The 14091-nt window shown below is 39.3% G+C and overlaps 2 protein-coding genes across 6 annotated transcripts; one reads left to right on the top strand and one right to left on the bottom strand.

The window, feature by feature from the left end:
• The first annotated feature begins 763 nt into the window (after window positions 1-763).
• On the top strand, window positions 764-7599 carry LOC133860990 (uncharacterized). Its single transcript, XM_062296716.1, has 2 exons — window positions 764-1162; window positions 7263-7599. The coding sequence occupies exons 1-2, from the start codon at window positions 1007-1009 to the stop codon at window positions 7407-7409; spliced, it is 303 nt and encodes a 100-aa protein (XP_062152700.1). The 5' UTR covers window positions 764-1006; the 3' UTR covers window positions 7410-7599.
• A 382-nt stretch (window positions 7600-7981) lies between these two features.
• LOC133867507 (5-formyltetrahydrofolate cyclo-ligase, mitochondrial-like) lies at window positions 7982-13794 on the bottom strand. Of its 5 annotated transcripts, none has more exons than XM_062304311.1 (8): window positions 13431-13794; window positions 12985-13125; window positions 12365-12514; window positions 11606-11647; window positions 11461-11506; window positions 8691-8761; window positions 8286-8565; window positions 7982-8194 (listed from the first exon to the last, which is right to left on the bottom strand). In XM_062304311.1, the coding sequence occupies exons 1-7, from the start codon at window positions 13708-13710 to the stop codon at window positions 8429-8431; spliced, it is 867 nt and encodes a 288-aa protein (XP_062160295.1). In that variant the 5' UTR covers window positions 13711-13794; the 3' UTR covers window positions 7982-8194; window positions 8286-8428. The 5 variants fall into 5 exon arrangements, with proteins under 5 accessions (XP_062160295.1, XP_062160296.1, XP_062160297.1 ...); XM_062304312.1 differs by having other exon boundaries at window positions 8366-8565; XM_062304313.1 differs by having other exon boundaries at window positions 8286-8542.
• Window positions 13795-14091: the final 297 nt, after the last annotated feature.

The following is a 14091-nucleotide window of genomic DNA, read 5'->3' as shown; positions in this document are numbered from 1 at the left end:
TTCCGGCGAGTATTTAAGAAGAGAGCTTTGAGGAGAAATGTAAGAAAAGAAATAGTAAACCGTGTTATTTTCTGAGAGATTGGGCCTCTTTCAAGTGCCCGTAGCTATCAATAGTGGCTATCCAGTGCATTTTCTTTGTCTCCTTTCTTAAAATCACTTCATTTCCATCCTATTGAACTGTTATTTTCGCCATTTGAGGTCTTTAACCTTACATAGTGGCAAAATTTTAAATTGTGATTTGGATATATGTCACTACCGGGGTTTGAATTCTCTTTTGTTGACCTAGTACTTAGGTGAGGGACAAGTTGGTGTTCGGGGTTAATCTGTATATAATCATGTGATTAACTGTGCATACAGAGTTTCTTCTTGTACCCTGTTAAGGTGCAGCCTAGTGGTCAAAGGACGGTCTTGGAATGAGCTGCAGACCTGGATATTCTAGGTTCGATTCTAAGCTAAAAGTTTTCTTAGATTGCCTGATACACGGTTATGGCAGGTAGGGTTGTGTATTCGATGTTCATTCTCTAGGGGTGGGTTCAAAGGGCCCTATTTTGGTGAGGTTCGACGTCAAAAAAAAAAAAAAAAAAAAAGAGTTTTTCCTTATCGTCAAATAAAAAATTGGGATTAGTATAATATTCTTTCACTGGAATTTCCACCATAGTCCACCTATTTTAATATTATGGATAGGCTCCAAAGTCCAAACGCGGAGTATTAAGGAAATTCCTGAACGGGGGTAAGATCGTCACTGCAACATCGAAAATTAGTTAATTCCGACAGTTTTCCCGGGCAGTTGAGAAGAAGAAAAGAAGGTCGTTAAGACCCATGCAAATGCATCTTGGTTACTGACACGTATGCTGAGACGTGTCAGTGTCTCTAGTATTGTTAGAACATGAAAAACCCAACCTGATAGATATCTCTCTCTCTCTCTCTTCATTTCCTTCCTCTCCAGTAGCAAATTAAAGAAACACAAAATACCAACCTGAAGCTAAAATCTTTCGTGTCCAAGAAAATGGCAAGCCCAAAGGGAATTGATGAAGCTCTAGAAGCCTCTGATTTGACATTTCCGGCAGCCGACGTTGATAAAGAATTGCGTCCCGGCGGGGAAAACAAGAATTTTGAAGTTGATACCATATCGTCTGAAGTGGCTACCTCGTCGGAGACCAAGGTACGTTTGGTACTCTGCTTTGATTTGATTTTGAAGAATAATTAATTATCGAAAGGTTTGTACGTTCGGTACTCTGCTTTGTCACCCCAAATGTTGCATTGAAAGCTTGAGTACTTCACGTGAGATCTTGAAATTTTGACAGGGAGTTAATCATGCATGCAGCAAGAATATATATAGAGTCCTTTTTTTTATCATGCTAAAGCTCTGGGATATTAAGGGTGTTGCGAATCTTTCATGCTGACCTACAAACTATGATCAAGGAATAGAAGAAGGGTGACGTGGAAGAGCGCATGTGTCCATGGTAGAGAATTTTAGAAGGATTCCATAAGTTATTATTTTATGGTTATTTACTTTTCTGTCCTCATTTGGTATCATTTGCTGTTTAGCCGTGTCATAGGAGAGAGAGAATGGGGTTGTAATCGGTTATAAGATTCCAACCGAGTAGTTTATATAATAACAGTGAAGGAGAGGGAAAGAGTAAACTTGAGAAATTAGCTGTAATTCATTGGAGAGCTTTGAGCCTCTCGAAAAGCTCTTAAATAATATTCAGTATTTCTAGCATTTTTCAATTTCTATTTCCAAACCCAAGAAAATCCCTTACATTTGGTATCAGAGCCTTCGCTCCTTACCCTCGCTTCCATCCTTTTCCCTGCTTTCTTTTTTTTTGCCATGGCCAATGGTACTCGATTATCAATCCTCTTTGAATCTCTGAAAGAATGCCAAGGTGCTCTTACCCAACAACAGGCTAATAACACTGCCTTCCAAAAACAACAACGGACCCATAACACCGCCTTTCACACCCAGTTACATGACATCACTGAGATGCTTTGCACCCTCATTGCTAACCAAAACAGATCACCTCCTAAGTGCCCACCCCTTGCTGACCCACTGCCTTTTCACCTGCCATTTGTGCCAGGTCTTAATCATCGTTTCCCTAGCCAGGATGGTCGTGATGATCGGGGTCGCGACCATGACGAGCATCGCAATGGTTGGCATCTTCGTGATGAACAACAGCTCTGCGATGGTGATGAATTACCAGATGCTTACCGTGAGGACAGGCTTATGCAGCCTCGGCCCTTGTGCCTGGATTTTCCACGTTTTTAAGGTGACAACCCGGCTGGTTGGACATACAAAGTCAACCAATTCTTTGAATACTATCAAACCCTATTATACCAATGCGTTCGTATGGCTTCCTTCCACATGGAAGGTGAAGCACTCATTTGGTTCCAGGATGCTAATGAGTCTGGCCAATTTTCAACTTGGGATGCATTTGTCCAAGCTCTGTTGACCCGCTTTGGTCCAGTTTATGATGACCCAATGGAGGCCTTGATGCATTTGCACCAGTCATCTTTGGTGGCCGAATATACCGCCCAATTTGAGGCCCTCTCCAATCGGTTGCGTGGTATTTCTAAAAAAAAAAAAAAAATCGCTTAAGTTGTTTCCTCAGTGGCTTAAAAGATGATATCCGCTTGCTTGTACACATGCTCCACCTAGCCAACTTGGTTGCTGCGTTTGGTCTAGCTAAGTTATAAGAAGAATACCTCCACAGTTTCTGGCGCCCATTCCGTTCTTCTAGTTCATCTTTTTTTATGGGGTGTGAACAGTCGTGGAGTCACATATCAGCCCCTCCGGGTCGGCCTCTTATGCCTTCTCCTAGTTCGGTTACATCCCCTGCCAAACCCACCCCTGGGTTTTCAGTACAACGCATTTCTTTCGGGCAAATGAAGGAATGCTGTGAAAAAGGCCTATGCTATTATTGTGATGATAAGTGGCAGCTGGGCCACAAATGTAAATCTCTGCGGCTCTATCTCCTCTCAGGAATGGAGCTTCCTCCGGACGATTCTACTAATGAAGTTTATTTTGATTCCATTGATTCAATAGATCCTGTTCCTGAATTCGAAGTAGTGGAATGCAAAAAACCTGAAATCTCCTTGAATACTATTTTAGGTTCTTCGGGTTCTAAGTCGATGCGGCTGCTGGGTCATCTTCTTTCTACCCATCTCAGCATCCTTATTGATTCATGAAGTACTCATAACTTCTTGGATCACATTGTGTTGACTAAGGTTCCCCTCCGGGTTACCTCCACCCCTTCATTAAAGATGAAGATTGCCAATGGTGACTCTCTTACCAATTTTGGTAAGGTTGATGCTGTAACTCTCTGTATCCAAGGACTCTTTTTCAGCACTGATTTCTATCTCATTTCCCTGGGCGGTTGCGATGTGGTGCTCGGGGTTGAGTGGCTCTGCACCTTGGGACCAATTCTTTGGGATTTTTTCCTCATGACAATGTGGTTTACTCTTCGGAATACACCTACACTCCTCACTGGCTTACCTACGGCTAGTTTTTCTTTGGAGGATGGTGCCCATTTTCTCAAAGCATCACCCTCATCTAATAAAGGCTTTCTGTTGAAGCTCTGCTGCCTAGCCTGGGCCACACCCGGGCTCTATCCAGTCTCTGTTGCACTCCTTTCAGGACATCTTTGCTGACCCAGTGGGCTTACCACCTTCCCAAGCCCATGACCATCATATACTTCTCAAGTCTTCCCAACCCATCAACGTTCGCTCATATAGATATCCGTATTTCCAAAAAGCGGAAATTGAAAAGTTCATCTGGGAGATGCTTCATTCAGGGGTAATTCGCCCGAGCCATAGTCCCTTTTCGACTCCTATTTTGTTGGTACGTAAGGCAAACGATAGCTGGCGTCTCTGTGTCGACTACCTTGCCATTAATCATAAGACCGTTAAAGATAAATTTTCGATACTCGTCATTGACGAGTTGTTAGATGAACTCCACGGGGTAGCCATTTTTTCGAAGTTGGATCTTCGTTCGGGTTATCACCAAATCCGAATGCAACCTTCGGATATACCCAAAACGGCTTTCCGCACTCACGAGGAACACTACGAATTCCTCGTCATGGCGTTCGGTCTCACCAACGCTCCCTCCACTTTTCAGGCCCTCATGAACGACGTTTTTCGGCCATTTCTTCGTTGTTTCGTTTTGGTCTTTTTTGACAACATCCTCATTTACAGTCGAACTTTGGAGGATCATGTAATCCACCTACAGCAGGTGTTGGAGGTTCTGGTGCAGCACCAGCTTTTCGTAAAACTTTCAAAGTGTCCTTTTGTAGTGGCTGAAATTGAGTATTTGGTCCATCTAATTTCGGCTCAAGGAGTCCGAGCGAATCCAACTAAATTGCAGGTAATGACCAATTGGCCCCAACCTCAATCTTCCAAATCCTTGCGTGAATTTTTGGGCCTTACAGGCTATTATCGGAAGTTTATCCGGCATTACGGGTTGATTGCCACACCTCTCACAGCCCTCTTGAAGAAACATGCATTTTGTTGGACACCAGAGGCTACTACAGCCTTTCTTGCTCTTAAACACTAAGCCGTCACCACTCCCTCAGTGCTTCGTCTTCCAGACTTTACAAAGCCCTTTGTCATTGAATGCAATGCGAGTGGCTTGGGTTTAAGTGCTGTCTTGATGCAAGAGGCTCGCCCCATTGCCTTCCTTGGTAAAGCTTTGAAGGGTCGTGCTCTTCTTCTTTCCACATACGAAAAATAGTTACTTGCTCTTGTTTCCACTGTTCAGAAGTGGCGCCCATATTTATTGGGCCATTTCTTCATTGTGCAGACGGACCATAAGGCGCTTAAATTTCTCCTTGATCAACAGGTGGGCACAATCGCACAGCAACGTTGGTTGTCCAAGTTGCTGAGCTACGACTTCATCATTGAATTTAAGAAGGGAAAGGATAATTCTGTGGCGGATGCACTATCCCGCCAGTTAGATGACCTCACCAAGGAAATGAGCTCTCATTTCCTTCCCTACTTTGAATTGGATTTCAAATTTAAAGGAGTCTTATTTGTCTGATCAGCATACTAGTGAGTTGCTTGCTGTGTTGCAGCATGGGGATGCAGTCCTAAAAGGCTACTCTCTCCAACAAGGCCTCATCCTCCGTAAAGGTTGTTTGTGGGTTGTTAAGAATTCCCCTTTCCAGCAATAGTTACTGATCTACATCCACTCTAATCCCACCGCCAACCATTCGGGATATCATAAGACTATCTAACACGCTAAGACTAATTTTTCCTGGAAAGGTATGCACCATGATATTAAGAAGTTTGTGCGTGAATGCACTGTTTGCCAAGAAAATAAACATGAGTCTGTGCTACTGACAAGGCTGCTCCAACCATTACCCATACCCTCTCGGGTCTAGTTGGATATAGCCATGGATTTTATTGAAGGTTTTCCGTTGTCCTGTGGATTCTCGATTATTTTAGTTGTCGTCAATCATTTCTTGAAGTATGGGAATTTCCTACCCCTAGCTCATCCTTATACGGCTTCTACAACGCTCAGATGTTCGTAATTAACATCTTTAAATTGCATGGTATGCCCACGATGATCGTGTCTAATTGGAATCCAACCTTCACGAGCTCCTTTTGCGAGAAATTTTTCAACTTAAAGGCATTTCCTTAGCCTTCAGTTTAACTAACCATCCTCAATTGGATGGCCAAACGGAGCCTCTCAACAAGTGTCTTGAGACTTATCTTAGATGCTACGTTGGAACAAAACCTAAAGATTGGAGTTTTTGGCTTCCTTTGGTTAAGTGGTGGTATAGCACTTCCCGCCACTCTGCCACCGGATTCATACCTTTTGAAGCTGTGTATAGGTATGCCCCGCCAACTCTGTTGTCATACGTTCCCGGCACGTCCGCTAACCAGGCTGTTGACTCCCTATTGCGAGACCGCACCTCCCTCATTTCCTTGCTCAAGGAACATCTTCATTTGGCTCAAAATCGTATGAAGCTTCAAGTTGACAAATGCCATACGGACAACAATTTAAGGTGGGTGATTGGGTTTATTTACGGTTGCAACCATATCGCCAGAAGACCCTTGCTCTGCCCCGCAATTTAAAACTTTCTCCAAGGTTTTTTGGTCCTTTCCAGATTCTCAGTCGGGTGGGACTTGTGGCTTGTAAGCTTGCTCTTCCACCAGAAGCACGCTTTCACCCTGTTTTTCATGTCTCATGTCTGAAGAAAAAGTTGGGGCAATCTGTTTCTCCACTTTCATCCTTACTGCCAGTTGACGCTCATGGTGAAATTAGGCCTGAACCCGAGCTGATTGTTGACCGTCGTTTGATCAAACACAATGGCCATGCCGCCACTGAGGTCCTAGTTCATTGGAAGGGCGCGTCGCTAGAGGATGACTCTTGGGAGCTCTTATGGAAGTTGTAGGGCCAATACCCGCACCTTGTGGGCAAGGTACTTTGATGGGGGTGCCCTTGTTACGGACTTTTCATGGCTGACTTACAAACTATGATCAAAGAATAGAATAAGGGTGACATGGAAGAGCGCAGGTGTCTATGGTAGAGAATTTTAGAAGGATTCCATAGGTTGTTATTTTATGGTTATTTACTTTTCTGCCCTCATTTGGTATCATTTGTTGTTAAGCTGTGTCATAGGAGAGAGAGAATGGGGTTGTAATCGGTTATAAGATTCCAACCGAGTAGTCTATTTCATAACAGTGAAGGAAAGGAAAAGAGCAAACTTGAGAAATTATCTGTAATCCATTGGAAAGCTTTGAGTCTCTCAAAGAGCTCTTAAGTAATATTCAGTATTTTTAGCATTTTTCCATTTCTATTTCCAAAGCTCAGAAAATCCCTTACAGAGGGTCATATTTACCGTCTTTTATTGGTTTAGATTTTTGGAATAATTGGAAAATTCTGATGTATAAGCTTTAATCTCAAAGCATATTCCATGAAGCTCCAAATAACAAAAAATCACAGAAAATATAATAAAAATAATCTTGACATTGCTAATCATAAGCCATTTGATCCAATATGTAAATATACGTGTCTTATATTGTTAGAATATTACTTAATTAGCTTTTGGGATTAGTAGTGGGTTTGAACAATGTTATCTCCGTTCTTCACCTCTTATATTTCAATCTAGAGAGAGTTTAAGCCCACAAGTCAAGCTTAAGCTTGGGATTGGCGGTGATTATATGACACCAATAAGCTTATTATATATATATAATCTAACATCTAACGAACTTCTCTCGTGTCTCTCATTGTTAATTGTGTCAAATTGTTGTTTATGTTGAAGCAACAAGCTGAGATTGAGGAAAAGAGAAAGGAAAGGAGGAAGAAGGAGGCACTGCAGACGCTGAAAACAACCATTCTAGTATCGGCGGCGATCGTGGCTGTGGCTGGGGTAGTCTGTGCAGTAGCCAAGAAGTTGAGAGAGAAATGAACCTATTAGCCGGATAATAGTAGTAGCTCGATCTGGGGTTTTTCTTTTTCTTTTTGCCCTTTCGTTTCTTTTTCTTTTCTTTTTTTCTTGAATGTCGATGGTGTCTTTTTGCTATCCCCGAAAGGGTATTCCTCCTTCCAGTATACTATTTTGATGGAAGTTGTGAAACATGGACATAGTGTTACCTTCTTTTATTACCTTCATGTATTAATAATGGAATGAAACAATCAATTCTGAGATACAAACGTACCTTTCTTGATGATGGCATAAACCAGAGTTTTTCTTTATGACTGACAAAAGAGAAACACTAGATGACACTTTTATTGGCAATGTCACATCGGTCCTTGTTAATAAAAGAAGAAAAAAAAATTAAGAGCCGATTGATCAGCAAAGTGTGAAAAAAAAAATAGTGTATAGCATTAATCAATGATAATGAGAAATGTTAAAATTTATATTTTTATTTCACTTTTATCCGACTTTAGTAATATGGTGCATGAGACTTAGTCTCAGATTCCTAATATATTCAGTCTGTTCTCTCTCTCTCTCTCTCTCTCTCTCTCTCTCTCTCTCTCTTTTTAATTAAATATTTATTGGATCTAAAACCACACAATAAGAGATTTAATCTCAAATCTTTTATACAGCATTATAAAATTTAAAAAAACTGTAGAACACAAATGAGCAGCCAAAACTATACTTACAAACTAGAGTAGTTGAATCTAATTTAAGATTATTATACAACTTCAACGGAGGCATGCGAAACGGACAGATCCATATTAGTTTCCATCCTGCAATCACCAAAATTGAGAAATGCATTAAACCATGGCAAGCTATACCCACTCCCTTGCCAACACAAGTTAAAGACAAATGAAAGGACACCTGGAAATTGCCGAGCAGCACTAATTTAAGAATGCACTGAAATTAGAAATTACTTCCCATGCTTCAATTTAAAAGGATACCAGCTTCTAGTGAAGACGTGAGACAAATTTTCTTCATACGTTGCAGAAAAGAGAGCTTTCTTTTCATTTTCCCCTTTCCAAAGCAGCCGAGCTTATGGGTAAGTAACCAGCAGGGGTTACAAGAGCATCCACAGGAAAATCATTGGAAGTGACAGCTATAGCTCCTTCATCTATGATCTGCAGAGAATATGATAGTGCAACTGCAAACATAAAACGCAAGAAAACATCGGTATAAAGGCAGGATAAAAACAAATTTCCACGCTATAAGTTCAACAATACAGTTACTGTGGAATATTGGGAAGAACCAAAATCAGTGGACAATTACCAAGGAGAGGATGCTTCCATTTCCGCTCCATTGCATGCTCTTGGTATTTCTTCAGAAATATATCATAGTAACTTTCAGAATTTACCATGCAAAAAACAAACAAACAAAATCAGAACAAGATCTTAAAAACATATTTGAATGGAGATGCAAGAGAGTGAATCAAATGACATGCCTAAAATCCTGTCCCTGCATCTAGATCTGACGGAGTTTCTGTGTTCAACACGTAATGTTATGCAATCATACTTGACTTTTTTCTTTTTTGTTTTTCCAATATCTGGTCAAACCACTCATATTTGAGTCCTAATCTACAAGCAAAATCACTATTCTAATGGCTATAGTCTTTTTTTCTATCTCATTTATGAAGGCAACGAGAAGCATGGATTAATTTTAATTTGGTTTTATTTAATTTTGGGAGTTAGGGGTACTTCTCTAACTTTGATATTTCTGGATGTGGGTTGTGTTTTGGTCCACTAAATCTTATTTTGGGTTTTTACAGTGTCATTGTTTTTAATTTGTAAGTTTTCTAGTTATTAGTTTGGACTTAGTAGTCAAAGCCAAGAAATCCAAATCCTATTAGGTTTAAGCATTAGCCGCCTATATATATGAATGTAATAGTTTCTATTCAATGAAAAGTGCATTTATGAAAATTTAAGCAAAACTTGCTCTTGAAGATTGTGTGAAAAACTCTATCAAGGTATGATGCCGAGGAAATCCTACGTGTGCTGCTTAGAAAAACAATGTGTGATCCTATCTTGCTTCTTCTTCATGTCTCTAATTTCCAGAAACTAGAAGCTCTTTTTTGGACACTTGTAGTACCTACCACTACTTGTGCTACGTCAGTTTGGTATAAGAGCCAAAGTTCCTATCTCAAAATTTTGTAAAATTTAGAGGAAGATTCTAATTATCATGAATGAGGATGGCGTGCCGTTTGATTATAGGGTTCTAGACTTTGATGATTTGGAAGAGGATGAAGTTGATACTTCTCTTCTCTCCATCTTAGGCGCATTCTTGCTACACCTAAACAAGAGAATGAAGATCAGAGGCACAACTATATATTTCAAACTTTGGTTTGCTAGGTGGATCAAGCTAAAAAGCTTATTATTGATGATGGAAGTTGTTTGGATGCATAGTAATTCTATACCGAAAACTGAATGTTTTCTTGCCCCTATCTCATGGTGCTTATAGTGATTCTTTTTAGGGTGATGTGATTTCTATGATGCAAACAAACATCTTACTTATTTTACCTTAGTCATAAGGATTGAAATACCAAAACAGCAAAATAAAAGTCTAAGAAAGCCAGCTTATGATAAAAACAGAGACCTAGACTCGCGTGGCAAAGAGAAATTTCAACAAGGAGCAAAGATTCGAGGTTAAACATGTTGTCACGATGAAATAGACAAATTAGCTGCTGGTCAGTCCCTTATTGTGCCTATAGAGGTGTCCATGGGACCTGAGATCTCCTAACTTTGCTCTTCATATTGTAACCAAAGAAGTTGACAATGTGGCAACCTGGTAGTACCTAAAGAGAAGATCTTAAATCCTCGATTGTTAACAGCCAAGAATGTACAAGAAGAATTGGGAGAACAAATAATAAAAATAAGAAAAATAAGAGACAGCTTAGAACTTGATACTCAAGTTCAGGTACCAAACCGAATTAAGGATGTACTGCCTATTCAAAATGTTCCCACCATTGATTTTTTTTCATTCCCGGAGATTTCAATTATCCAGTAGGATTCCTAGGAATATCCATATCATCATTGCTGCCTCAAATGAAAAAGAGAAATAATAATAATAAATTCTTTTTTATCCAATGATGAGGATGCAAGAAAGTATGAATTTTACTACTTTATTACTTTAAAACTCGAGGTCGAGTTTTCTCCAACCAAAAAGAATGATGCAAATAATGAGAAGTCATTTTCATTTCAATCTAGTTTCATTTCATTTTAGAAGTCAAGGGTATTTTTGTGAATTTAATATTTATGGACATGGGTTGTACTTTTGGTCCATTGGTCTTATTTTGGACTTTTATTTGTGATCCTATCAAAGGTCTTATGCCAAGGAAAACCTAGATATCATACTTAAGAAAACTAGTTGTGATGCTTAGATCTATCTTCTTCTTCTTCGTCGTCTTCTTGAATCTCTAGTTCCAGTAATTCACCCAGCCTTCAAAACTACAATCGGACCTTGATTTCTCACTCTTAGAACCCTAAAATTCCTAGGATAGAAACCCTAGCAAAACCCAACTATTATTAGCTTCCAAGCGCATGGAACCAGATCTGCTACAATTCTCGAGTTACTGTTCACAGCCATGAAGCAGATGAGATTTTCTTCCTTTCTACTTACCAAAAAGATTTTCTTTCTTTTCTCTTCTGCTTTAAGCTCCAAAACATACCCATCATATTATTCCATAATGAAACCTTAACCCAACTTATTTTTCCAGCCTTTTCTATCCCACAACCCTAATCATACAAGCCTAATTTCACTCAAATACGTGCTGCCAAGGAAACTTCTGGCGATCAAAAATTCTATTATCAGACACTTTTAGTGCCTACCAGTATTTGTCCTAGGTCCCTGATTCTTCAAAATAGTTTTATCCTAATAGAAACTAAGCATGTAATGTGTCTATTACTATATATTTAAACATGCAAATTTAATAAATGTCATAAATGCTGTTATAGAGGGTTTTAGGCTACTTTTAGTAGCCAGCAACACTGTTATAACTACTGTGTAATAATGTAATAAATCCTGGAGCAGAGATGCATCAACTTACCCCCCACCACGGCCCAAACGTCTTCCAGATCTGTCAAATGCAAGCCCTGGTAGAATAAGAAATGAAAAAGAGATGATAGAGACAAGAGACTTCCCAAAGTGTCCAGTACTGGTAGGGAATCACGGGAAAGGGTGTAAAACATTACCAGGTAGGATGAACAAGTCAACTGGATCGCTTACCTCCATAACTGCACCAAATGATTCATTCAGATAATTACAGTCTTTACCAATCTCTCAAAAAACGACTGCTTGTTAAATTAAAACCAATCTGGCAACAAGGACAAGAGAATTAACATTACAAAAGAAAAGAAAGAAATTGGTCTTATGGCTTAACCTTAAGCAATCTGATTTCAACAGAGCAATATTACATGTTTTCCCGATGATCAACATGGAAAGTTTACGAAACCACGTAGTCAAACTAGCAATGTTATAAACACATGATGCCGATACAGCATTCAAATGCAACCGAAAGCTGCTAACCATTGAACTCCATACAAGACAGAAATTGCTCACTACATTAAAATCATTGTGAGCTTCGCTTGATTTCAAATGCATGAATACAAGATTCTACATTGTAAACGCCAAATCTATATCAGGATACTAATCCCTCCACGTGAGGGAATTAAGCATAACTGTGATACAGGGGTAATGTCTCAGCTGTCTATCATATCAAAATTTTATTTGCACTGCACGCAACAGCTGAGTTACCTTATAAAACAGGTGGAAAAAGGAAATAAATAAAAGTAAAAAGGATAAACTACTATCAAATGCAAATAGATTCATGCAAGTGATCCATGTGGTGAGAACGAAGAGTGGACAATGTTGAACCTTGAGAACAAACGGTAACACTAATATCTCATGCCGGGGACACGAAAATAGATCAGCAAATACAGAAAATATATTACCATCTTCACGTTGTTTCCCATCAGAATCTACTAGAGATGGTTCCAATATGTGCATCGAATTTGCAATCAGATCATCAACATTGGTAATCCTGAGCATTCTCATGTTGCTATTCCTTTCCTCCACACGTGGAACATAAAGCTTTTTCTGAACTGCAAATTAGTAGAAAATCTGCTATAAGAATTATTAAAATATTAATTAAATGATTAAATTTACCTCTTCCCCATTAACTTAAGCTTTTGGAACAATTGATGCAAATGTATTAAGTTTGAGCCTTATCTCTATAATTCAGCTTCTATTTCTATTCAATATTCCACATGTTGGGCCTCATTTAGTAAGGAGGGTTTGAGCCACACGTGAGAAGGAGGGTTAGAATATTAATTAAATGATTAAATTTATCATTTCCTATCGGCTTAAACTTCTGGCATAAGCGTTGATTTAAGCTTCTAGTATGCATCTGTTTAAGTTGGAATACAACGTCCTCAAAAGTAACATTTTGAAAAACTTAGAGCTTGACTGGTACTCAGCCTACTCTTGAAAAATAGAATCTGAAATCCATTGCAAGATCATCTCACATGCCATTGCCAAATGTCAATCATTGAAAATGCAATGCAAAACACACCTTCGATTGGTTTGGATAAAACCTCTGACACAATTCTTGATGTATCGACTTCTCGTAAAGCGGCAGAGCTTATATAAGCACACAAACTCTTACTAGCCTTAAACCACGGAGCTCCCAAAACAATTCTCTGAATTGCATTATCTGAAAATGAAATCAAATATACCTAAAGGTAAATACAAGGGTACAGAATTTCAATTGGACTCCCCTGGGCCTAGAAACCCATGGCCCATTAATCTTTTTCCCCTTTTTTTTTTTTTTTTTTTTTTTTTTTTTTTTTTTTTTTTTTTTTCTTTCAGTTTACCAATTCCACACAATAAACACAGCCATTTTCTTATAAGACGATCAAAACGAATTCAAATTGCAAACACTGAAGAATGTGAATTTTCACACAGACAAACATACAGACAGCTCAAAGGGTAACATAGATGATGGTTAAAATTTGGAACCTTCCTCGGATCTCCGGATTGGGTCCATGTTCTTGAGCTCCTTGCGTATTTTGGAGCGAAGCGACCATTTTTGCTGAAATATGGCTTCGACCTCGAGAGGATCGTTGGTCGTGGTCATGGTTACCATGGAGCGGTTAGGATCCGGTGATGGGCGTACGTTAGCGGGACGCGATAACGGGGCGGTGGGTGAAGCTAACGTGCGCGCCTGGGTCAGCAGCACCACCTCCTTTGCACTGCACATCATTAGCCTGCCAGCCCTTGCTCTACATCGACAATACATTGCTTCGCGCCGTGAGCGAGTTCGTTGGTAGTGGGTCGCGCTGATGGATATGAGGCCATGGTTCCTTTTCCGTTTTCTATTTTGTTTTCTTAATATGTTAACAAACAATACAAAACACTTCAATCCTTTTTATAAATAAGGAAAACAATATTTTCTCCATGTGATTAAAAGAAGTGGTTACTGGTTAAAGACCTTTTTGCTCGTTTAAAAGTTTTATTTTTTGTTCTCTAATTTTTATTCTTTTTATAAGTGATATAGGTACTATAAGAAAAGACGGAGATGATAGTTCCGTCTATTTTCTGTTTAAAATTGACGAATTTTCACTTCAGCGACATATAGCACCATTAAAATTGCGACACGTGACTGACATATATATATATT

This window comes from Alnus glutinosa, chromosome 1 (genome assembly GCF_958979055.1).
Source record: "Alnus glutinosa chromosome 1, dhAlnGlut1.1, whole genome shotgun sequence".
Taxonomy (NCBI): Eukaryota; Viridiplantae; Streptophyta; class Magnoliopsida; order Fagales; family Betulaceae; genus Alnus; species Alnus glutinosa.
This window is presented reverse-complemented; position numbering and strand designations above follow the sequence as displayed.

Bases quoted from the DNA above. Each gene is read 5' to 3' on its own strand.
- LOC133860990 (XM_062296716.1), top strand. From the start codon at position 1,007: ATGGCAAGCCCAAAGGGAATTGATGAAGCTCTAGAAGCCTCTGATTTG. The intron at 1,163-7,262 runs GTACGTTTGGTA...TTTATGTTGAAG, and splicing joins CTACCTCGTCGGAGACCAAG to CAACAAGCTGAGATTGAGGA.
- LOC133867507 (XM_062304311.1), bottom strand. From the start codon at position 13,710: ATGTATTGTCGATGTAGAGCAAGGGCTGGCAGGCTAATGATGTGCAGT. The intron at 11,507-11,605 runs GTAATGTTTTAC...TTATTCTACCAG, and splicing joins TGACTTGTTCATCCTACCTG to GGCTTGCATTTGACAGATCT. The intron at 8,566-8,690 runs GTAATTGTCCAC...TTATGTTTGCAG, and splicing joins ATGGAAGCATCCTCTCCTTG to TTGCACTATCATATTCTCTG.